A 25,775-nucleotide genomic window follows, 5' to 3' on the forward strand; every position below is an offset into this window, starting at 1 on the left:
CTATTTGTTAGTTATTGCCTGTCACAGTGAATGCATATTGAGTTTTGCTTATTGTTGCAGGTCTTATTGCTGAATCAATCGATGTTCTTTTGCAAAAAGTGGAACAAGAGGATTTTACTAAGGTTCGATGAGTAATATTATCAGTTCATAATCAAGCTTATGGTGTAGTATTTAATACAAAATGTTTTGGAAAGAATATCCTTTGTATTTTGAAAAAAGAAATTATCAAAATAATATTTTGCAAAAATATACATTAGTGACATTTAACACCACTGTCAATTTGTAACAAATTATCAGTAATTTTTATTCTTAAATTAGTCATGAATTTGCAATACAATTTAGAGTTATTGGCAAGAAAAGAAAAGAAAGGTAAGTAAAACGTGCCATGAAAAAAATCACATTACCAAAGAGCTGAAATTGAGTAAGAACACCCCAAAAAGAAAACAATAATAAATACAAAATAACAGGTAATAGATTAAAATAAATGAAATAGACATAAGAATTTCAAAAGGACATGCTCCAAATATTCCTCAATTACATGCAGAGACCATCTACCTAGAAAAGGTAAAAGCACATTGAACTATACAACCAATCCAAAATACAAAAGCTCCCAAATCCTAAAGGCTATCAGTAGGGAATGGCTAATCTAAACAGTAAAGACCCCCGAAAAGTGACGAAAAACGATGCTGTTGAGAGCAGCAGCGTGGTGGAGGCTTCAGATGCAGTATGCCGCAGCAGCAGAAGAAGAGTATCCCAGGGATACCTCTAGGCAATTTAACAATGGAAGCCATGACAAACAGACAATATGATAATGAGAATCAAGGCAATGATTATACCCAAAACAATCAATTTTATCTTCATGTTCTGGAGCCACATCCTTCTTTTCATCTTAGTCCCTTCTTGCCTGAATTCTTGAGCCTGCAAAATATAAGACCATGACAATTGACTTATGTTCAGACACCAACCACCGGCATCAAAAACCAAAACTTTGGAACAGAGAACTATGTTTGAGTACAATATGAAGTTCAATAACTAACCTCGTTGCGGAGGTTCTCAGTTTTAACCACCAGCAACTCAATATTTCCACCACGTTCAAGAACCTGCAAGAAACAGAGGATACCAATTCATTTAGTAAATGAACTAAAGAGATCTAAGATAAAAGAAAATGTCACACCCTTTATACAAGAGACAAGAGTTTAAAACTTAATAAAGGAAAAAAAAAACTACTCAAAACAAGCATGTAAAAAGCAGGCTAGTTGCTCATTTTCTTAGGTCAATTATTCAAACTGATTTGCGCCCAGTTATAGGAAAGATGGGCAGCTGTATTACTACCTTCCCAATATTTTCAATCATAACACCCTTAACTTCAGACACCTGAGCTTTAACTTTAGAAAGCTTGCTGATCTCTTCAGGATGGTCCACACAATATTGCATGTGTTCCTTTAACTTGGATCTACAAAATTGATTAAATAGTTAGCATGTTGATGAAAACATAATGCTACATTCCCAGGAAGAAGGACGTATATTAATACCCAAACTCCTTGTTGAGGCCATGAGCAACAGCAGTGGCTGCTTTTCCTCCACCATATCTTTTGTTAAAATCCTCCTTAATTCTTTCCAAGAAAGCAATGGGAATTTGTCTACCAGCAGATTCAGCTGCAACTACACAATAGGCTGCAAAAGCCAACATAGTAGAATTAGAATTGTACCTCATATAATAGGCATGAAAATTGTCAATTAATTGCCAGACACTAGAAATAGTTCTGGAGAAACAAAATCAGTTTATTTAATGGAACAATCCCACATTTCTTATGATATGTACAAATACATATGTTCATTGCTAGCACAATCACTAATTTTCCCAGGAACTCCATTATGTACCATAACTAGATTTCTTTCTCATTGCCTCAGTCACCTAATTTGATTGTACCCACAAAATCAAATAAAAGTTCTAGGAATAAGGTGAAGATACCATTTAAGATATCTGGGCATCTACCAGAGCTGAAGCTTATAACGCATTCAAATTTTTGTTACAAATCTGGGAACTTCTCCTAAAACTTTCTCAGAACTCTGTTTTGAAACAAGTATAGTCCATAGAAAAATAGACCAGGCAACCCAACTAGATCCAAACCATTAAACAGAAAACAAACCATTATGTTCGAGATAAATACAAAATTTTCCAAGCGACAAACTTTTTTGGAAAAAAAAATATATATATTGTCGAAGCTGCTCTTAAAGACGCCTTCAAGGTCAGCTATTCTTGGGCGTCACGTCCTCAAGATTAAACATAATTAACATATCTAAAATGGTCCCTCAAATCCTTGGTTAGAAGAAAATCAACGTAGACTCCAAATGTTTTTTTTTTCAAGTTATAACAGATCTGTTCCATGCATATAGAACCACACAATGTCATTGGTTCAATTCCATGGACATTAAGGCCTTCTTAAGGAAAAATTTTAGAAGTGAAAAAATGAAGAAAAATGTTTTCTACAAATTTGATTGGAGATTTTTTTTAATATTTCTTTTTTTTGTTTGTAGATATTTATAACTGTTGTAAATTTTTCTAGAAAAAGAATTATTCATTTATTGATTCAATCATGAGAAAATGGAATGCTTCTTAAAATCCATCGAGGTACAAACAAAGCCTAAACAGAAGACCAACGAAGGTATGAAATCCAATGAATTTAGTAGGCTTAAGCCTACACTCAATTTTTAAGAAAATGGTTTCATCTCTATGATTATCTTCTTGGATTTCTTTATTTGTTCCTTTGCATAGTTGCTGTATTTTGAAGACTTCTCTAATTGAGTCAATGTTTATTGTCCTAGATTTCCAGCAAAAGAATCAGACTTGGATATTTGGACAGGTGATGAATTTATATTAATATAATATAAAATAATATAAATTTATGTGTTGTACATATTACAAATATCTCTTCTATATAGAACAGTGTGTATGTAACAATTTTTTTTTGTTTTAACTGTTTGTTTTTGTTAATTTTAACGAAATATTCAAAATATTTAATAGAATATACTTTTACTACAAATTTAAATGTTATAAAATATTATTATGATAATTATATATAATTATAATTTTTTTACTAATTTTATTAATATAAATTCATATAATAATAATATTTAATAAAATACTAAATATTTAATACTTATATTAATATAAATTTAAATATTATAAAAAATCATTATAATAATAACATATAATACGTAATCTTAATTTTTATTCAAAAAATTATTATTTATGTTTGAAAAGATTATTATATTACATATGTATATTTTTATAAAAAATCATAAAAAATATTTTAGTTTAATTTTTCATTTAATATGTTTATGTCATTTTTTATATATAATATTATTTATCTATTTGAAATTTATATAACAATAATATAAATTTAATAAAAATAATTTATAAATTATATAAATAAAACTAAACAAATATGCAATAAACATTGTATGTATCTAGTAATACTAATAACTGATAAGATATTTAACTGGTCTAATTCATTTTTTCGACTCTACAATGAATTTTGTAAATATTTATTTATGATATTTAGGCAAAATAAAACTAGCTAGTACACTTATGTTATCAGTTAAAATATTTGTTTATTATAAATAAAAAATAGAAAATATTCACTTAAAACTCATCAAGCAATGAGTAAAATTCCTGGCTTCGTACAGCCATTAATTAACATTGATTATTAGTATTAGGACTCACTGAAGCCATTTTCGACAAGGTAATTGAAGGTGTGGCCATCGCAATTGTAGATAAACTTGTTGTTGGAAGCCGGAAGCTTCTGTAGGCATTCAGAAGCGATACTGGCGAAATTTCCGGTGAACTCCGTGTACTCAGCGAGGACCACCGTACCTCGAGCAACGAAGCTGTAGATCAAAGTCTGCTGCCCCATCTTCACAAAAAACAAACCCTAACCCTTTAAACAATCAAGATAAATCAAAATCAGGCTGATTCAAAGACCAGAGAAGACGAAGCCGATTTGAGATCGCAGAAAAAAGTTGCTGGATTTGCTTCTGCGGAATACACCGCAATTCAATATGACCAAATATATATATTTATATATAATGGAGAGAGAGAGAAGAAGGGATTGCCTCGAGGCTTGAAATAGATGTGAAAATGTCAAGAAAAAATATTATAGAGATGTTATGATATAATGGAATGAAATAACGATGAAATATCTTAATTCCTAGAATAGTTCGCCTCTCTCACGCGGCTCTTTTGAATTTTTGGTCGTAACGTCTAGAGAGTATGCCTAGTCTCATTTCAAACCAGCCTCTTTTTATTTTAATAATATTTTATTTTTTAAATTATTAATTCACAAAGTGCTTTGCTGGCTTTTTTTTTTTTTTTTTTTAAAATATACATATATTTATAGAGGGAGCCATTTAACCTTGACTATTTATTTGTTACTTCTAACAAATTATAACTCAAATTTTTTTAATAATAGTCTACGTGATAGTTAAAGGAAGTATCTATTAATTTTTTGTAAATTCTTTGCCGTGCCAAACTCAGAGTTCAAATAGTATGTTTTCCACGCGTATAAAAAAAATCAGGTATGCGTGCAACTGGCTATTTGAACTTTGATTTCGACACGATAAATTATTCGAAATTTTCTGAAAATTTGTGGGATGCTTGTTATATCTATAATGTACGTCATTATGAAAATAAAGTTGAGTTATAATTTATCCAAGTGCCAAAAATAGAAAATACTCCTACGGTAAGGGCAAAAGTGATGTCTCTACTTAAGAAGCTCCTTATATATATCATGTACATTGTCATATAAACAAGTTGCGTTATAATTTCTCTAAGTACTGAAAAATAGAAAATGTTCATAGGGACAAAAAAAATATAAATCAGTAGAATATTAATCACTCAAAATTGAGATTGAATTGATCTATGGTCAACTTTATGATATGACTATATTAGATAATAACGATACTTTACTTATCTATCTATAATCAATATTGATCTAGTCAAATGTAACAAAATATATCTAATTTTATCTACTTAGTCAATATCTTCGATATGACATTACACCCGATTGTGTAAGTATTCGATATGACATTACACCCGATTGTGTAAGTAGATCATATCGTAGATTAACAAGTCAGTGTAAATCATGTGCACCAACTTAATCTTAGGACTAATGCTTTATAACATATAATCATAATTATAATACACCGTGACCAAATCACTATAATTGTGATTATCCATACGTTTAGGATTTAATAGATGTTTATATTAAATAAATAATTATGTAATTAAACAAGTGAGCAATACGATTGACAAATCAAAATATATTTATATTATTTATTGATAATGAAATCAAGTTGCATAAATAATCGATTTTACACTGGCATAAAACCCAACAAATACAACACTAATTCTATTCTATTCTTACATCTAATCAAGCAAAATATATTTGATTTCAAAGTGTAGGCAAACAACATGTAACATTATTTGCATTATTATTATTCCATTCAATTAGGCAATTGGAAGTAATAGAAAGAAAAAATAGAATATAAATGATAATAGTAATAAAATAGAATAAGAATAAGAATAAGAATAGTGAAGTAATTACGTTGTTTAGTTGGAGTTATGGAATCAATATAAGCGTAGTTGTTCTTATGTTAGGTTGATGATAGAATAAAATGAAATTGAATAATTTTTTTTTGACAAAAATACCCTTTAACTTGAAATTTATATTTTTGAAATTTAAATATATATAATATATTTTTTATAGCAAATATTTTTTAAATGAAAAATATACATTTATGATTGGATGAAATTGTTTTTCCACTTAATTTTGAGCGGAATTAGAATTGATCAAAATGGGGTAATAGTGAAAATGGTGACTTTTTGTTTCTATTGTGTTACTTTCATTTATATTTTCTCAAATTAAACATTACCTTACTATTCCAATTAACATTCTAAATTTTATTCTACCTTTATTAAAGTATTGGAATGTCATTATACAATAACAACTTTTCTACAATTTTAGCTGAATGGTTATTTCTTAAAAAAAAAAAAAAAAGAGGAAATATAATTTCAATACACAATAAAATAAAAATTATTAAATATTTTGTTTATATATTTTTTGACCTTATATTTTAAAAATTTTATTTTTGGACCCATATTTTATAAAATAGTTCAAATAGATCCTTAAACTCAATTTCGATGAAGAAAAAATTGAATATAACAACACAGTTTTAAGCAGAATGATTTTATTTTTATTATGAATTGTTTGGTGAATTATTTGTGATTTTAGTTGAGAAAATTTTAACCAAAATTTGGTTTAGGGTTCTATTTGAACAATTTTATAAAATATAGAGTTCAAAAAGTAATTTGTCAAAATACATAGTCCAAATAAGTAATGAGACAAAATACAAGGTTAAAAAATGTATAAACTCTTAAATTTTTTACTAACTATTTTTACTTATTTAAAATTTTATTTAATTTAATTTGTTTTCTTTCTATTTTCACTAATATTCACCTATTATCATTACTTATAACTAAACTTACACTTATTACCAAAAAAAAAAAAAAAACTAAACTTACACTTACATCATTAGAGAGAAAAAGAAAGGACAAAAGTATTATATTTTTTTTGAAATTTGGAATAAGATTAAAAAAAAAGATAATTAGGTTATTTTTTCTTTCTTTCTAAAGGTGACAAAATAATAATTATAAAACCGCCATACCACAAAATTGAAGGTTAAAAATAATATTTTTAAAAAGCAGTGAAGTATATGTGAAATTAAAACAAATTGATGGGTGTTTTCAAAAAAAAAAAAAATAACAAATTGATGGGCAAAAATATATAGACCGAAAAGAAATAGGTATGCACCCCAAAATTTAATTAAGACATCTTATTTTTATTAAAAATTAACTTATAATTTATATTTTTTTTCAATTTATGCTCATATTTTTTTAATTTTTATATTTAAAAAAATACATATATATAATATATATTTTAAATATTTAAATAAAAATTAAAACAAAAAAATATAAGAACTTATTAGAGTAAAATTTTAAAATATTATATATTATTTTTTTAAAAAATTATGAAAAGAAGATAAAATAAAATTATTGAAATTAACAAAAAAAATAAAAATAAAGAATATATTGAAAAAAAGTGTTAAAAATTATTTTATTTAAAAAAAAAATAATGGGTGCAAATATATCCCTAGAAATAAATAAAACCGACTTTGCCGCTTTGTTTGCAATAGCTTTCCCGCCAAAACGCCGGTATCATCTTTTTCCGAATGTTTCTCTCACCCGTTTGATTCAGCCGCCATGGATATGGACTTCGACCCTCCCCTTCCGGATGAGCTCGAATTGCTCGAAGAGAGCTATCGCATCAATGAAGAGTACTCCGAATTTGATCCAACGGAACCCTATCCGTACGAAGAGGAAGAAGATGAACAACTGCAACAGCAACAACCCACCCAAGGTAAATCACCTTCTCAAATCAGCGACCACAAGCGTTCGCGACCATCAGACGGTCCCGATGCGTCTGTTTCCGGAGTCCTCAGACCGTCCGATGAGAAACGGAGTAAAATCGATGAAGACAGAATGCTTGAGGAAGATGAGGTTTTGCTTCGGTTCTCGCCGCCAGAGGTGAGCGAGCCTATTTTGGAAGATCGAGCAGAAGATGCTGTGGAGGAGAAGCTTGTCTGGAGGTATGCGTCGGAGATTGATGGAGATTTTATTCCCGTGACGGCTCCCAGCGGTGGTGATAGGGTCTATGCGAAAATAACTACGGAGGAGATGAATGAGCGCCGGGAGAAATTGTATGTGAAAACCCCCTCCGCAGGTTGGTTGCTGATTTTCTTACTTTATCATTTTTAGTTCTTTGTTTGGCTTCCGAGAAAATATGGAGTAACTTTGGGAATTCTGAGTGAGATTTGATCTTTCTATTTATTAGTTATTGCCTGTCACAGTGAATGCATATTGAGTTTTGCTTATTGTTGCAGGTCTTATGGCTGAATCAATCGATGTTCTTTTGCAAAAAGTGGAACAAGAGGCTTTTACTAAGGTTCGATGAGTAATATTATCAGTTCATAATCAAGCTCATGTTGTAGTATTTAATACAAATTGTTTTGGAAAGAATATCCTTTGTATTTTGATGTTCTTCATGTTCCTAACTATCTGAAACCATATAATAACTCTGACACAATCTTACAACCCTGGTCAATAATAGAATTGCCAAGGTCCATTAGGATCTTGAGTATCAAATTGCAAAAGAAATTGGGACAATTGGTAGAGAAATGCACTATTCACTTCACTATTCAGTAACTTTTAACGTTGTCTTACTCGTCTATAGAGTAACTCTTAAGGTGACATCTTTTTAAGACCGAGCATTTAAGTGTACCAAATCCATTATTGAAAATTGATATATTTTGCTAATTTATACTATTTTCAATACTATAAAAGAAATGTGTCTGCCATATTTTGATGTTGTAGGCCCTACAAGCTAGCTCTGGAGGCCAGAGTGAAATGGTCCTTAGTGAAACACCAGTTGTTCATGAACAACTTTGGGTGGATAAATATGCGCCATATTCGTTTACTGAGCTTCTAAGTGACGAACATACAAATCGTGAGGTATTTTTACTGCTTTGCCAACTTTCTAAATCTGTAAGGATCATGTCAAAGATTACTTAACTCTTAAAAATTATTCCACGTCAGGTCCTCCTGTGGTTGAAACAATGGGATTCTTGCGTATATGGTTCTGAAGTTAGGAGTACATCAACTGAGGTTTTATCTGCTTTGAGAAGGCATTCAACTGTTGGTCAACATCAGAAATTTTCTGGCTCTAATTTTTCGAGGAATAACAGAGGATCCAGGTGGAACAAGGAAAATTTTAAACAATCAGATGATTTGGATAACAAAAATGATGATTCAGTAGCTGCACAGGATTTGTGGAACAAGAAGTCAAGATGTACTACTGGACCGCCAGAACAAAAGGTGTGGCTTCTGTTATTCACAGTTTCATATTATTAATGAAGAATGCATCAGGAGAATTCTGTTCTGCCATATATTTCTTGTTAGGCTAGCTTGTTGGCCTTGATTCTTAGAATGCTTGAAATATAGCTTGTAGGGATTCATCCAAGCAGCTTCCTCCTAAAAATTTCTTAGACTGTGTCATAGGATTTATTTCTTATCCACATTTGGTTTTAATTTTCGTTCTAGTATTTATCCTAAATTAAGTTTCTGATTTCATTAGTTGTGTTGAAGAGCCTATCTTTAAATAGGCCTTTTCAGTGTTAAATTTCTTAGACATTGATGCATTATTGAACATTAGATTATTTATTTATTCTACTCTGTCTTTTCCTTGTGCCATTCTGTATCAAAAGCATTCAATGAATTAGGAATTATGCAGTCTAGTGAAATCCCATCAATGCTATTGCTATACTTTCTAGATTGGCTTATGACTAAATATTTGAGGGTATGGTCTATTTTTTTGCCAATCACACTCTTAGCCATTGTTCTACTGTCTATTAAGAATCACTTCATTATTTCTGTTTAAGCCAAACAATGTACCCGTTAGTAACGAAAAACCTTGTGACTCTTGCAGATTCTTTTACTTTGTGGTCCCCCAGGGCTTGGAAAGACTACACTTGCACATGTTGCTGCAAGACATTGTGGGTATCGTGTTGTAGAGGTATGCTTTTTATATATGGTTAGACACATAAGTGGTTGCAACTTTTTTTTGTGTTATCACACTTTTTCTTTGCTCACATGAATTTAATATCATTCCTTAAGATGCTTCTTCAAATATTGTCAAAAATAGGCACGCGAGATTTATTTTCTTTGGGTAATTGAAATTTCACCTGCAGTTGCTTTTTTCTTGTTTGTTTTGGGTTGTGTTCATCTGAATGTTATGATAGTATTATTATATCTTAGCTATTGAAAGGCTTCAATATGCTTAATGAGAATTTTGGTGCTTGTAGATTAATGCTAGTGATGATCGATCTTCTGCAACAATCGAAGCAAAAATTATTGATGTTGTTCAGACGAACTCTGTCACAGTTGACACTAGACCTAAGTGCTTGGTTAGTTTTAAATTCAAACTTGACCTTTTTATTGTAGTTTGTCTGCAGAACAACAACAGAGAAAATTAATTTCATTTTCTATAGGTGATTGATGAAATAGATGGAGCTCTTGGTGATGGTAAGGGTGCTGTGGAAGTTATCCTAAAGATGGTAATTTATTTAATTTTATTTGGAGAATGCAATATTGTTAGGAATTGTGGCTCATGCTAATTATATGATTATCTTAAAAAGTCCTTTTGTTTTCAAATGAAAAGGTTTATATGATAAATTTGTAATATCAATGTTATTATTATATTTCACTGTTTTCACTGGTCTAAAGACAATGATGATATGAAAACTTCCATATCCTTATTGTTCAATGTGAACACACTAATTTCTTTGACTTTGTTTTGCAAAAGGAACTTGATGAAATTCAGAAAATTAACCTTTTATTGCTACAACAGCAATCCTAAACTTTGAACAAGAGTCCTTAATCAAGATGCAAACTGATCCTTTTTTATTAATTTTAGTATTCAAATCAGGACTCAAACAATTAGGATTTAGGCAAACTTGTAATCGCAAGTTCTATGTCCTCTCTTTTCATGTTCTAGCTGTGCAATTCAAGTCTTTATGTTTAAGCTGTGATTTTTTTAGTTTCTTATACTATTAGGTTTAGTAATATAGATCTGTGGCCACGGTACTACTTTTGATCAATGTGGAGGGCTCCTTATTATTGTGGGGATTTTCAAATATTAAGAGCGTGGGTTTTAGTACCATAAAATTGCACTTGGTTAGTTCTTTACCTCTGTGATGATGTAATCATATATATCTTGTTCTGTATAAAAAGGTCTTTCCTATGGAAAAATAAATAAATAAATAAAATAATCTGTTTAAAGTGAAGTCACACCAGTTTTAGTTTCTTAGTCACACCGGCATTCTTTCTCCCCTTTTAATTATTTTTTTGGTTCTAGGTCTCTGCTGATAAGAAGTCGGGGAAAGAGGATGTAGCTAATGTAGAACATGCACAGAAAACATCCTCAAAGAAGGGGCGTAAAAGTGATCCTCTGTCAAGGCCTGTGAGTTTTCAATGGTTATATGTGGCTTAATCTACATTCATTTTTCCAGGAGTTAATAAATTGGCCAACTTTGTAGGTAATTTGCATTTGCAATGACCTATATGCACCTGCCTTAAGACCATTGCGTCAGGTGGCAAAGTAAGTCGCTCACTGTCAGTTAATGTATCATGTACAATCAAAACTTCATTATAAAATTGTAAATGTGCTACATTGAAGCATAATGCTTCTTTCTTCTCATTTGAATTTCAATTTTTGACATCAGACTACCGGTATGTGTTTGTCAGACTTTGAATTGGACATTTTTTCATGCTTTTAACTTATAAGTTCTAACTGTATTAGACTACGGGGTTGATTGAATGCAAGTATAATGTTGTACAGATGTAGTTGTTGAACAGTAAAGAACTCTTCCCCTAATTTTTTTATTTTATTTTTCAATTTTTCTGTAACTTAAAAGACAATAAAGCTGTCATTAATATGTGCTGTTATGGTTTGTGTTTAATGTTTGATGTCATTGGAATCATGACAAGTACTTGCTTTTCTGCAGGGTTCATGTGTTTGTTCAACCAACAGTGAGTCGTGTAGTGAGCAGGTGATCCTTGACTAATAATACTAATATACTATTGTTCTATTGCTATTTCATTTTGGTGTGTTTCCTTTTTTTCCTTATAGGTGTAGTTGAAAAGAATGGCTGGATAGATTTTACTAGTTGCATTCGCATCGCTTATATTTTTATTGCTTTTTCTTGTGTTTCTTATATTCTAATTTTGATCTTACTTTTTGACATGGGTAAATCACAGGCTCAAATATATATGCAACAAAGAGGGAATGAAAACTAGCTCAATCGGACTCACTGCACTTGCTGATTATACAGGTGTATTACATAACTGTGGTGATCAAACCACACAAAACAAGAACACCAAGCACAGTATCTGATCACGAACATAAAATTGAGAAATGATAAAACAGTAGCAAAGTAAACACAACTCACAATATTACGTGGTTCAATCAAGAGATGTTGAATCTCTTGTCTACTCCACAGGGGAACAGCCTATAAGGCTTGCAGTCTTTATTAGCCACTTAGCTTAATTACAGTCTCGGTTACAAACAATGGAGATCAAAAGCTCCTTACAAAACAGAGATTCTTGGTTCTTGGAGAAACATGAATCCAAGGAATCCTATATGGGAAGAATTTTACAGATGAAAGAATGAAGTGAATTGTCTCAACAATGAGAGTAGAAGCAGGGGCTTTATACAAGAGAGCTAACTGTATTGAAAAAAAATGTTTTGAAAAATGTAAAAAAGGTTGCCGAGCTGCTGAAGTGGCATACTAAAATAACTTAACTAACTTCCACAATAACTCCTTGACTATGGCATCATATCACAACTAAATAAAACCGGTCATATTATATTTATTATGTGCATTGTCAGAGCTTTTGGCCAAGAATTTTTAGTCAAACTTTTTGCAGTTTTAGTTTTCACTTTTGCTATGACAGACTGTGACATAGCAGTCTTTCTGTGGCAGAATGTGACATACGCTCATGCTTGAACACTCTTCAGTTCCTACACAAAAAGAAGGAATCCCTCAATGTGGTAAAATTCTGATTTTGCTACTTTAAGAGAAATCCCTTCTATTTATTTTCATCCTTTCATCACAGACAGTTATATTTGATTTTTGAGGATTTCTGAAATTAGTTTACATCTTTTTTCTTTTTTTGTTGAGTTTTGTTGGTTTATTTTTTTAATATTCTTTTCTGGGTTGCAGTTGGAGGTTGGTTCTCAAGTGGTTGGACGAAAAGACATGTCGAAAAGTGTCTTTGATATCTGGAAAGAGGTGAGGTATCAAAGTAAACTCCTTTGACATATTTTTTAATTGTTAATGACATCATTCCTGTGCTTACATGTGGTGATGATATACTGTTTTTAGGTTTTCCAAAAGAGAAAACCGAAAAGAGAAAGGAGATCTAACTTTAGCAGTCAGACCACTTCCAATGAGTTTGACTCTTTGCACTCTCTCATTTCTAGCCGGTAGGTAGCAATTACTGTAAGTGTTGTCTGTTCTTTTTCAAATCACGTATCATGCTTAACTGTCAATTACTTTGCAGTGGTGACTATGATTTAATCATGGATGGCATACATGAAAATATTTTGCAGCTCCATTATCATGATCCAGTGATGCAAAAAACTGTAAGCCTCTTTGATATAATCTCACTGAATACAGCCTGAAATATAAAAACAAAAAATTTTTTTGACTTCATACTATGTTTTTTGAAGGTCAAATGCATAAATAATCTTGGAGCTTCTGACCTTCTGCACCAATATATTATGCGCACTCAACAGATGCCTCTTTATGGTAATTAAATTTAATTCTGCTCTTCCAATGGATTTGATTCAACACAAATCCAATTAATTCAGTTTTGTTTTTTCCTCAGTTGTTTTATCCTTTCTTTTATGCAGCTTACCAGCCAGCTATTGCAATTACCATACATCGTTCGGTAGCCCAAATTCAAAAACCAAATATTGAGTGGCCAAAGTCTAATCAAAGGTATCTTTGAGCCTTGTAAAAGTAAAATGTAGAAAAGTTTTTTTTTTAGCTAACTTGAATCTTGTTGAAAATTTAGATGCCGAACAATGTTTATGGAAAAAAGAGATATTTTAAGTTCTTGGTACCACACAATTCCACCGCATATTTCAAGGCATTTGTCACCTACCTCCTTTGTAGAAGAGTCAGTTTCCTTACTACTACACATTCTGTCACCATCAACTCTAAGACCGGTATGATACTTTTAACTTCATTTGTGTATTGTTTCCCTTCAATGCTTATTCAATTCAGTTCAAACTTCAAATTTCTGTGATATTTGTATCTCCGTCACTTGAGACTGAAGTGGATAGTGCTTTGTCTGAATAAAAATTTGTGCACACTCATGAGGGATAAGTCAAGTGCTCCTATGGGGTTTGAAGTTCAATTACTCGTGGAGATCTGTGTAATCTATCTCTAAAAAATTATATGTTTTAGTAAAAAGACAACTGTGATTTAAAATAATGTTAATAGTAAAAGTTCAGCATTTTTACCTTCTTTTGTGCAAAATTGATCTGATTATAAACGTAGTTTACGGGGACACCTTGTATTGCACTCCTTTAAATTCTCTTTTATTGTGGCGTTGCAACATTTATTGATTTTATGTTACATTCTTATTTTCCTCTAAACATTTACTTTGAATCTTTTACCATTAGAAAATATATTATGTGGTTCAATATCTGCCGAATTGATGTTCTGAGAATCATGAACTGTAAGACATCTTGTACTAAGAGATGCAACGCCTCTGTGTATGTCATAATAGTTTACTTGGTATGTAAAGTGATGTCAAGTTTTGTTAATGTTTCTGACAAAACCTGATATTCTTTGTAGGCTGCATTAAACTCACTATCGGAAAAGGAGAAGGGTGATCTGGATCAGTTAGTTGGCAAGATGGTATCTTATTCGTTAACATATACGAATGTGAAATCAAACCCTCTTCCTAGTGACCTGGGTAATGGAGCAACATCAGATGTCATGGGTCTTGCTTTTGATCCCCCCATTGCCGACTTTATCAATTTCAAGGTTTGTTGCTGGAGTTGTCTTTTCTGTGCTCTATGTTGAAAATATTGTCTGATTTAATTTTCTTACAAGTGAACAGGGGTACAGGTCTGGCCATTACGTACTTGCATTAGCAATGAAGCAGGTGTTGGTACACGAGGTAAGCTCTATTACTTCTTAAGTGAATTAATATATATTTTTCAAAATATCCTTCTGCTTACAAATGATATAATATGTTGCATGCCAGGTGGAAAAGCAAAGGATCTTGCAAGTAAGCACGAGGAGATTTGCAAATTTAACTAATGGAGGCAACGAGGATAACCAAGTACTTTTAGGGGAAGAAATCAGTAGATCACAACCTGATAAAGCAGATAAAAGCATTGAGAAAACTTCAAGGCCTTCAAATCCTAGCATCTCTGCTACTTCTAGTAACTCTTATTCCAGCAGAAATGTTACCACGGCAAGTGTGAATTTGAAGTCGGCCAAACCTCCAAAGAGGTCATCCACAAGTTTTTTTGACAGGTAAACGAGTTCTTTGTATGTAATATCATTTGACTTTTAATGTCGCCTATACCGTTCTATACTTTTTTTAAATTTCTGTTTTTGGTAACCAATTCGTTGTTGTATCTGTTACTTGTAATTATTGAATTTTATAAGGTAAAATAACGTACGCATCTCCTAGTTTGCACCATTCTTCTCTTTCGTGTACTATTTCAAACTCGGTGACTAAGCCATTTTTATTACTGCGTTCTGTGGACTCAGGACAAATGTTGGACATGGGTTTTTGTTGAATTGTCAAATTTATTTCTTTTTTTTCTTTCTCCATCTATTTGACCATGTCCAGTCATTGTATGCTTAGTGTAACATGTCGGCCTTGATGGCATGTTACAAGCTAGGATGGCGCTCGGTCAGATGCGCACGCGAGGGTGCAGGCTGGTGAGCATGCTGATGCCTAGTTTGTACGGCAGTGGCATTTTCGTAAATATCTTCAATATTGCCCGGAAATGGACGAGATTTGGTAGGTTCCATATTGAAGGGTCAATGAACGCAATGGTATGATTAGATTTGGGAGATTCGGAGAATTGGCGAGCTGGAAGCTAAATATGTCTCCCAAGCGAAAATCATATATGTTCCTGGTAGAAGGCTAAAAGCTCAGAAGACTCTTTGTAGGGGGAGCACCAGGTGTCAGCTCTCCACCACCCCCTGGCGCAGGTGCGTCAAGTGAGCTACTACTAGTTGGGAGGACTAGCAGGGCGGGCATATGAGGACCACAAGGGGACTCATACGTCTCCATGAGTAGGAGTACTCATGGACATTACCGGGCCGCCCTGGTAGTGCGTCGAAGTGTGCTGCCAGAGGTTTAAGGGTACGGTTCTCTTGGCTTGCCGAGATGCCGCTTGCATGGAACGTGGCCCAAACCTTCGAGAGATGTCGTGGTGCGCCATGGCCACGAATCTCGACACGAGATGGCATGGGAAGTCATTCGTGGGACTTGTTAGCATGCAAGCATTGGAGGGTGCACTATGCTTGAGTAAGACAGAGGTCCAGTGTATGCTACTAGTCTGGCAGCCAGTCTCGAGGGCCTGCCAACATGGATGATGGTATGGTGCCTTGAGGATTGGACCATGGACGTATGGGAGTCCTTGGTCTGTGATGTGAGCTAATCGGATAGTATCGAATGGGGCATGATGAGAGGTGTTGGCACGTCAGCTTGGTGTTGGCTCTTGGCCACACATGCTACCTTGACTTGCGAATGTCTGGGTGAGCATCGGTGTTGGGATTTGGCTTGCCATAGTGAGAACCTATGGACAGTGTGAGTGTCTTGGCTAGATAGCCTTGATGCATGATTGCACTCATAGATGCTTGAGAGCATGACTCAGCGAGAGTTGTTCAAGAGACGGAAGTGTGCAGAGGCACACGGTCGCGCGAAAAATGTGCCCATTATTATTCGAATGGCTGGAAGGCTGACCTTGGCTCAGAGGAGTCAAGGTGCCGCACGGGTATTTCCGCTGTCAAAATGTCAGCCCGTGACAGTTGGTATCAGAGCCAGGTTCATCTCAAGTTGGGGTGAACCTGGTTGGCCCATCCTAGAAAGGATGTAGGCATGCTGAAGGACCATAAAGGTCTGGATGCTTGGACAGATGTCGTTGAGCCCTTTAGTCACCTAGAAAGGATCAGTAGGCTGAGACGGGATGAGACTTGGTTGCTCTTCTTCGTGGGAATACTGGACATCCTAGAGAGGGGACAAGTTATGGTTGCTTCGAATCAAAGTTCAGTGATGCTAGAAAGACAACAACCACGTGCAATTGTGGAGAGGTGCTACAAAAGAGTTGGAACTCATTGACATGAGACAAAGTTTGATCGAGAGGTCAAAGTTTTATGCTTGGTTCACTAGTTCAAGTTTTCCTGAGTGACAGTGTAAGTCGCGTGGAGCGCTGTTGTTGAAAAGGGAACTTGTACGCAAGAGTGGGTGAGCATAATAGTGGCCGTCAGACTCTTGTCAGTCACGACAGAAGTCGAGAGTGGATAGCTTTGGAAAACTAGATAAAGATGAACATGGAATGCTTCAGTTGCTACTTGTGTGCCAAACGGCATCACATGGAGACCAAGGTGGCAGTGGCCGCGATCGTCAGAGGATAGTCGTACTTGGAAGTGTTGGCATGTTTACTTGTTCTGGTCCGGAAGGGAGGCGCCGAGACAATTGAGTGGGACGTGTTGGCTCACAGAGATATTATCTTGGGTGAGCAACACTAAGGCATTGTAAGATATGCTATGTTGTGGAATATATGCATCAAAGGCCAGCAGGGCCGAGTAGACCGCGCGTAGTGGTCATAATAGTACTAGAGTTTCGAGAGCGCTGGAGGGCTGCGTCAGGGAAACTTAGTACTGCAAGAAGGCTTAAGGAGGCAGATATGGTGCTTGAGTTTAAATGTGGGCTGGAGGGCCTTGCTATTGGGACTTGGTGACCATAGAAGTCGAGAGAAGCTGCCTGGAGGGGCAAGATGCTAGTATAGAGCAGATGGATGGCTATGTGGACAGTGCATGCATAGGGGAATCGACAGTGGTGCTACACGAAGTATTTGACTCGAGAGTCATATCCTACGAGGGGGCACTTCTAGATTTTTTTGGGTGCATGAAAACTTGAGGTGGTCAAACGCTCTTGCGTGTGGGCAAGTTGTCGAGGACGCTAACTGTTGAAGTGGGGGAGAGACCTTCACGGTTCAAACATCCAAATAGCAGACCAATGTTCCATTACGAAAGCATCGAGATGAGTTATCATGGAGATCGTTAGTTGTTCAGAATGTAAAGTCAAGGAGACTCAGAGACAAAGACAGAGCCAGTTACCTAGGGTGAAAGTCGTCAAGAGTCAGGTACTAAGGTAACATCAGTGCAACGTTCGTCTAAGGTGAAAGTCAACAAGACTCAGGTACTAAGGCAACGTAGAGATGTCGAGGGGCGAAGAGTCAGAATGGCTGAGACATTAGTTCAACATCATCTTCAAAAGTGATAAATGGAACGAGGGACCGCATGAGAAAAACGGTTAGCTTGCGAGCTATACCTTGAGAGGTACACCTCGAGAAGAGAAGTTATTCCCAAGTTGAAGTGGGGGAGCCCACTAATTCATATGTTCGAAGGGTCAGGGTACTTGTTCAGTTTTGGTGTGTGAATCTAGAGAGAAACACAACAACAGATGGGTTGTACAGTGCGAAGACATGCATGACTGATGCAAGTAGGTCAGGTGACCAATTGAAACTGCAGATAGACAATATGCATGGGCGTAGGCTGAGACCAAGATTGGGCAGGTGTTGCAGCATGTTATGGGACATGCTTAGTGTTTTATGGGGACACGTGTTTATGGGAACACAAGCCGAATGATTCAGAGAACATATGCCGAAGGGAGATAGCGGAATAGGACAACTTCAGACCTCAAGGGTGAGGTAAAGTGCAGTCAAGTTGGTCAAGATTCAACAGGTCATCTAGAGTTAGGCAAGGTTGATTTGGGGGCAAAACTTGAGGCATGATGCTGAGAGTCAGCATGAGCACGAGCCAGAAGGCACTGTAGTGGTTTTGAATGATGTCAGATCATTGACCACGTTGTAGAAGCTCAAGAGGAACAGTGATGCTTATGGTCAGAAGTGGCCATTTCGCATCAAGCCATGGGTATGCAGTAAGGCCGGAGGGCCAAAAGTCTGAGAGACTACTTCGCGAAGTCTGTGTGCAAGGATCCACTAGATACTGCATAAAGGCTACAGTCGGCATGAGTGCCACGTTGAAGAGAGACATGCCTTCAATGGAAGGATGTTTCGTAGGTGTCGTTGGGAACGGTTGGTTTGCGAACCTCACCCTGAGGGGTGCACCTTAATTTCCTCCTTGTCAATAAGAGAGTAGGCATTGGAAGATTGGCGGGAAAGCAACAATCAAAAGATGTGTTGGCTTTGGGGTCAGTGTTGCAAGGGCTGCTTGGTTGACTGGAGGGACATTGTGATGGACTCAGAGGAGTTCATGTGTGCAAGGAGTATTCGAGTGCAGTGGCACTACTTCATGGGAGAATTCTGAATAGCGACGGTGGCATGGGGTCCCTGGTCGAGTCCAAGGGTGGACGTGGGAGATCATCACCAAGTTAGTGGTTCTACAGTAGTAGAGGGACTAGTGCAGACTCAAGATTCGGAAGAAGCATGGAGTGAGCTTAGGAGTCGAGGCAGGAAGATTGGCCAGCGATCTGTCGATGAGGGCATCAACAATTGAAGTGTGGGAGAGTGTAACATGCCGGCCTTGATGGCATGTTACAAGCTGGGATGGCGCTCGGTCAGATGCGCACGCGAGGGTGCAGGCTGGTGAGCATGCTGATGCCTAGTTTGTACGGCAGTGGCATTTTCGTAAATATCTTCAATATTGCCCGGAAATGGACGAGATTTGGTAGGTTCCATATTGAAGGGTCAATGAACGCAATGGTATGATTAGATTTGGGAGATTCGAAGAATTGGCGAGCTGGAAGCTAAATATGTCTCCCAAGCGAAAATCATATATGTTCCTGGTAGAAGGCTAAAAGCTCAGAAGGCTCTTTGTAGGGAGAGCACCAGGTGTCAGCTCTCCACCACCCCCTGGCGCAGGTGCGTCAAGTGAGCTACTACTAGTTGGGAGGACTAGTAGGGCGGGCATATGAGGACCACAAGGGGACTCATACGTCTCCATGAGTAGGAGTACTCATGGACATTACCGGGCCGCCCTGGTAGTGCGTCGAAGTGTGCTGCCAGAGGTTTAAGGGTACGGTTCCCTTGGCTTGCCGAGATGCCGCTTGCATGGAACGTGGCCCAAACCTTCGAGAGATGTCGTGGTGCGCCATGGCCACGAATCTCGACACGAGATGGCATGGGAAGTCATTCGTGGGACTTGTTAGCATGCAAGCATTGGAGTGTGCACTATGCTTGAGTAAGACAGAGGTCCAGTGTATGCTACTAGTCTGGCAGCCAGTCTCGAGGGCCTGCCAACATGGATGATGGTATGGTGCCTTGAGGATTGGACCATGGACGTATGGGAGTCCTTGGTCTGTGATGTGAGCTAATCGGATAGTATCGAATGGGGCATGATGAGAGGTGTTGGCATGTCAGCTTGGTGTTGGCTCTTGGCCACACATGCTACCTTGACTTGCGAATGTCTGGGTGAGCATCGGTGTTGGGATTTGGCTTGCCATAGTGAGAACCTATGGACAGTGTGAGTGTCTTGGCTAGATAGCCTTGATGCATGATTGCACTCATAGATGCTTGAGAGCATGACTCAGCGAGAGTTGTTCAAAAGACGGAAGTGTGCAGAGGCACACGGTCGCGCGAAAAATGTGCCCATTATTATTCGAATGGCTGGAAGGCTGACCTTGGCTCAGAGGAGTCAAGGTGCCGCACGGGCATTTCCGCTGTCAAAATGTCAGCCCGTGACACTTATCACCATCTCGCCTCTCAGTATGGTACGGAAATGAAGATTCCATACTTCTATGTAACCCAATCACTATTGATGTACTTTTTAAAATGTTAACTCAAATTTTCTGACCAGTTAGTTCAACATCTCTCCTCATGGCTTTATTAGGAAATATGGGTGTTTTGTCTTTGATACATAATTTGGTGGGATACTTAAAAAAAACGTTTATTACTTATTTTGATAACTAATTTACAATCTCTCTCTAATATGATATCTATAAGTTTTTATTATCAATAAGATTATTTAGAATACTATAATGACCAGTAAATGCATTATCTTGCACATTTCTTCAAGTTTATGATCTCATGTCTACTTAAAATACAGGTTTAAAAAGATTGGTACTGGTTCTCAGAATTCTGAAATTGTTGTCCCAAAGGAAGAAACCTCAGAGAGAGACTTACGCCCACTGCTGTTTAAATTTAATGAGGTACACATTCACACCTTTACTATTTCTTTCATCTTATAAATACCAATAACGATCATAATTATTGCTCACATTTGTTAATGCTAACTTCCTGAAATTAGAGTATTTAAGCTGCAGAGTTAGATTTCAGAATAATCGTAATATTAGTATGTGCGTGCAATATCTGTGTCTATGAAACAGAAAAATCTTCTTAAAACGTAAAAACAGAAAAGGACAAGAAGTCGTTACAATAAGTGCTGAACCATTGTACCTCGCACTGCACTTTTAACTGTCTGCTTTTTCCTTTTTTTCTCACCACGTCCTTCTGTTATATATATGGAGAAAGGAAACGCCAATCAAACACATACATGTTTCTAAAATGTTTCACAATTACTCTAGCCTACGCATTTTTCTATGATCACAGTTTACCTTACATGAAAAGCCTTAGCTGTTCAATTCTTCACATGATCTCATTTATTAGAAATATTATAAATGCTTTGATGTATTACATGGCCAAAATGGTCAATTGACTCAGGACAGTTTTAAGCTGACCTGAAGCATCTTGCAAGATGCCTTTGCTGTTAGCAGTTTGGCTAATAATTCCCTTACAACCAAGCAAAGTCTCCAAACCGATTTGGTGCTAAAAGACCATAACTCATTTGTGACTGTTATGAGGGTATAGATTCATTTTCTACTAATCATGTCTGCTACCACCTATAACTTTTATCTTCTTGGTGAATTTAATCAAGGATACTAAGTCTGCCATTTCTGTCTCCTTTAAAGAACAACATCCTCGTTGGCTTTCTGGTTTCTGAAGGTTTTCATACAAGAATTTTGTTTCAAATAACTGTGAATTCACATGTTTGGACTCTTGCATGGAGGATTAGACCTGATTATTTTGGAGCACAATTAACACACTAACAAATTCTTCACTCATTAGTTGTTGACATCTTCTGTCTATTATTTCTCTCCGCTTTTGTCATGCAGGGTTTCACAAATGCAGTAAAGAGGCCAGTTCGCATGCGTGAGTTTCTGCTATGATGAATCTTGGTTTCAGTAAGCAAAGGCGGCAGGAATCTTAGCCACATTTTCTTGCAAATTCAACAGCTACCCTTCTCTAAATCTATACATAATTGTACCCATATGTATGTATTTATACTCAAAACTTTTATGTATCAATAGCCATAAAAAGTCTGAAGCCTTTCTAATATGCAATAACCGCACCAGGTTTCAGTTGCAGCCTGATTTAGTTGGGAAGAACTAATGAGATGGACGGGCAGCAAAGGAGAGTAATTTCTGTAAAATGGTAAAGTTGTTTTGCTTGCCTGCCTGCTAATCAATATCAAAATTTTGTGAGAAGTTCTTAGAAGCACCTAATTTTTTCATTAATACATAATTCAATTTTAAACTTTCTGACATCTGTTTAGTTTTTATTCATTTATCTGATGTTAAGTGCATAAAGTGTGTAGAGGGATTATGCCTAAACTTGTAAAGCACATTATAGTTTCTACGAAACAATACAAATGGGAAAACAAATTAAAGAAAGAGAATTTACACGCTTGAGATAACAAAATTTAGAGAACTCTAACACTAGAAAGGCGCCCCCCATTAGTAGCCACACAACAAACATTTTAATCGGTACATTTATCATGATACGAGTAGACCACCTAAAATCATAGCAAAATAGTAATTTTTTTTTTAAAAAAAAAAAAGAAAAAAAGTTAGTTGTTACTCTAGTTTCATTTTATTTGATCATATCTGAACGTTTCCACCAGAGGTAGTAGTAGTATCATCAGGAGGACTTATAGAAATCAGCAGCAGAGAAATCGTAATCGAGATCAGTCCAGCCCACACAAACACAATCGTAGGAACTCGTCCTCTCCTTCCCATCAACCCTTTAGCAAAAGGGTACATATGAGCCAAAACCCAAAAGCTAAAGAAAGTCCCTCCCAAGAGCTTGTTCCACTGCGGTAGCACACTGTACAAGGTCCTAAAACAACTAATCACCACCGCAACAATGTTGACCACAATAATAGTCAACGGCATTATAAACAAACTGGTCCACTTAACAATGTACAAGTCAGCAAACACATCCTCCTCGTCATCCCCACCTGACTTAGAAGTCAACTTAAACGAGATCTCAATACCTGCTATGATTTTCAATAAGCCTTGTACTACAGCCACAAGGTGGGCACTGGTCCCACCGATGACCCAAAACTGTTCGTTTCGCCACCATTCCTCGAGACCAATCCCAGACCATTTCACTTCTAGGAGGGAGATGAGAGTCAGGCATAGTGTGATGATTAGGAGGTAGGCAAGGAATGCCACGTTAAGGCCTTGTACTATGAACTGTCCCGAAAGGAGGGACAGAGCTGGAAGAAAACAATAAACGACGAGGAAGATTGATGTGAAGGGATAGATTCCCACGTTGAGGTACGCCACGCGCTGGAGGAACTTGAGACGGCGCGTGGCTAGAAGAGCATTGTTCTTGGAGAAGAAAATCTCGACTGAGCCTGTGGCCCACCTGAGCACCTGGTGCAGCCGGTCGGTGAGGTTGATTGGAGCGGTGCCACGGAAGGCGTCTCGTTTTGTGATGCAGTAGACTGACCGCCAACCCCGGTTGTGCATCCGGTAGCCGGTCACCACGTCCTCCGTTACGGACCCGTATATCCACCCTATTCTATCTCCCCATTCTGTCTTGTCCTCGTACCTGTTTGTTTTTTTCAACAACAAAACAAAACACGTTTATTTCGTAAGAACTCTTTTTTGGTTTGTTTGTAGTTTTTTTAAGAGAAAAATGGAAGAATAAATGAAAACACATTATGAAGGCTCTGTCTGTAGTAAGACATATTCACACACCTATTTTACAGCTTTGTGGTTTCATTGCTCGATTTTTTTATTACACAAAAATGACAATGACCCATGTCACCCACGAAAGATAGCAAGAGATTAACTCATCTGCTAACCCATCTGATATCACAATCTCATTTTACTCATATAATCACCAAAACTCTGTTTTCCAAATAACCAAACATATTTCTTGTTGAACACTAAAGGCGTAATTAGTGTATTATTACAAAAGTAATTACACTAAATACTTGAATACAATATTTTCTCAAAACACACTTAAATACTTTGTTTTATTGGAGAACTCACTTAGTAATTTTTCTCACACTTCTTTTTAGACCCATTTATATAATACTTACTTACGGTCACACTTTTGTATACTTACTTTTCTATTCACTTGGATACACATTACATTTATATTTGTAGGCTACAAAAAAAACATCATCCAATTCTTCCTATAATTTTCTAACTTTATAATTTATTTAACTGCTTTCTACTTTTTTTTTTTTTTTTAATAATTCTAAAACTCTCTATATATTTATATATTTTCAATAACATTCTAGTACTCTAGAGTGTAATGACTTTTAACATTTCTCATTTCTTGATTGGGCTGCATTGAAAACTAAATAGAAACTCACAACTAATAATATGTTAGTAATATGTTTTACTCCAAATTGCAAGAAGCTTATTGAAGCTTTAAAGTGAAATGCTTACCAGCAAGAGATGACGGCAACGGCTTCGGCGACAGTTGGGGCGTCAAGAGGAGGACGTGGCAGGAGGAGTGCGCCTGGAGGGCGGCCATTCTTGACAGAGCTGTGATCAGCAAGCCTTATAGGCTGAACATGGAATGCTTCAGTTGCTACTTGTGTGCCAAACGGCATCACATGGAGACCAAGGTGGCAGTGGCCGCGATCGTCAGAGGATAGTCGTACTTGGAAGTGTTGGCATGTTTACTTGTTCTGGTCCGGAAGGGAGGCGCCGAGACAATTGAGTGGGACGTGTTGGCTCACAGAGATATTATCTTGGGTGAGCAACACTAAGGCATTGTAAGATATGCTATGTTGTGGAATATATGCATCAAAGGCCAGCAGGGCCGAGTAGACCGCGCGTAGTGGTCATAATAGTACTAGAGTTTCGAGAGCGCTGGAGGGCTGCGTCAGGGAAACTTAGTACTGCAAGAAGGCTTAAGGAGGCAGATATGGTGCTTGAGTTTAAATGTGGGCTGGAGGGCCTTGCTATTGGGACTTGGTGACCATAGAAGTCGAGAGAAGCTGCCTGGAGGGGCAAGATGCTAGTATAGAGCAGATGGATGGCTATGTGGACAGTGCATGCATAGGGGAATCGACAGTGGTGCTACACGAAGTATTTGACTCGAGAGTCATATCCTACGAGGGGGCACTTCTAGATTTTTTTGGGTGCATGAAAACTTGAGGTGGTCAAACGCTCTTGCGTGTGGGCAAGTTGTCGAGGACGCTAACTGTTGAAGTGGGGGAGAGACCTTCACGGTTCAAACATCCAAATAGCAGACCAATGTTCCATTACGAAAGCATCGAGATGAGTTATCATGGAGATCGTTAGTTGTTCAGAATGTAAAGTCAAGGAGACTCAGAGACAAAGACAGAGCCAGTTACCTAGGGTGAAAGTCGTCAAGAGTCAGGTACTAAGGTAACATCAGTGCAACGTTCGTCTAAGGTGAAAGTCAACAAGACTCAGGTACTAAGGCAACGTAGAGATGTCGAGGGGCGAAGAGTCAGAATGGCTGAGACATTAGTTCAACATCATCTTCAAAAGTGATAAATGGAACGAGGGACCGCATGAGAAAAACGGTTAGCTTGCGAGCTATACC

General features: G+C 36.4%; 3 protein-coding genes across 4 annotated transcripts; 1 reads left to right on the forward strand and 2 right to left on the reverse strand.

Annotated features, from left to right (window-relative positions):
- Window positions 1–450: 450 nt before the first annotated feature.
- LOC133819776 (putative vesicle-associated membrane protein 726) lies at window positions 451–4,239 on the reverse strand. Its single transcript, XM_062253112.1, has 5 exons — window positions 3,728–4,239; window positions 1,533–1,674; window positions 1,333–1,453; window positions 1,038–1,100; window positions 451–918 (listed from the first exon to the last, which is right to left on the reverse strand). Exons 1-5 carry the CDS (start codon window positions 3,915–3,917, stop codon window positions 775–777), a joined length of 660 nt encoding a protein of 219 aa, XP_062109096.1. The 5' UTR covers window positions 3,918–4,239; the 3' UTR covers window positions 451–774.
- A 2,993-nt stretch (window positions 4,240–7,232) lies between these two features.
- Window positions 7,233–22,500, forward strand: LOC133819774 (uncharacterized). Of its 2 annotated transcripts, XR_009886451.1 has the most exons (24): window positions 7,233–7,841; window positions 8,002–8,063; window positions 8,492–8,629; window positions 8,714–8,992; window positions 9,603–9,689; window positions 9,979–10,080; window positions 10,165–10,230; window positions 11,031–11,135; window positions 11,212–11,273; window positions 11,680–11,724; window positions 11,933–12,006; window positions 12,658–12,725; window positions 12,898–12,966; window positions 13,060–13,160; window positions 13,238–13,319; window positions 13,407–13,485; window positions 13,590–13,677; window positions 13,754–13,907; window positions 14,542–14,733; window positions 14,810–14,869; window positions 14,957–15,231; window positions 21,004–21,106; window positions 22,070–22,227; window positions 22,310–22,500. XR_009886451.1 is itself a non-coding variant. In XM_062253108.1 (23 exons), exons 1-23 carry the CDS (start codon window positions 7,322–7,324, stop codon window positions 22,121–22,123), a joined length of 2,865 nt encoding a protein of 954 aa, XP_062109092.1. In that variant the 5' UTR covers window positions 7,233–7,321; the 3' UTR covers window positions 22,124–22,500. The 2 variants fall into 2 exon arrangements, 1 of the variants encoding a protein (XP_062109092.1); XM_062253108.1 differs by having other exon boundaries at window positions 22,070–22,500.
- Window positions 22,501–22,581: 81 nt separating this feature from the next.
- LOC133815690 (cellulose synthase-like protein D1) lies at window positions 22,582–24,810 on the reverse strand. The gene is made up of 2 exons (XM_062248500.1): window positions 24,644–24,810; window positions 22,582–23,822 (listed from the first exon to the last, which is right to left on the reverse strand). Exons 1-2 carry the CDS (start codon window positions 24,808–24,810, stop codon window positions 22,835–22,837), a joined length of 1,155 nt encoding a protein of 384 aa, XP_062104484.1. The 3' UTR covers window positions 22,582–22,834.
- Window positions 24,811–25,775: the final 965 nt, after the last annotated feature.

Source organism: Humulus lupulus, chromosome 2, assembly GCF_963169125.1.
Source record: "Humulus lupulus chromosome 2, drHumLupu1.1, whole genome shotgun sequence".
In the NCBI taxonomy this organism is placed as follows: domain Eukaryota; kingdom Viridiplantae; phylum Streptophyta; class Magnoliopsida; order Rosales; family Cannabaceae; genus Humulus; species Humulus lupulus.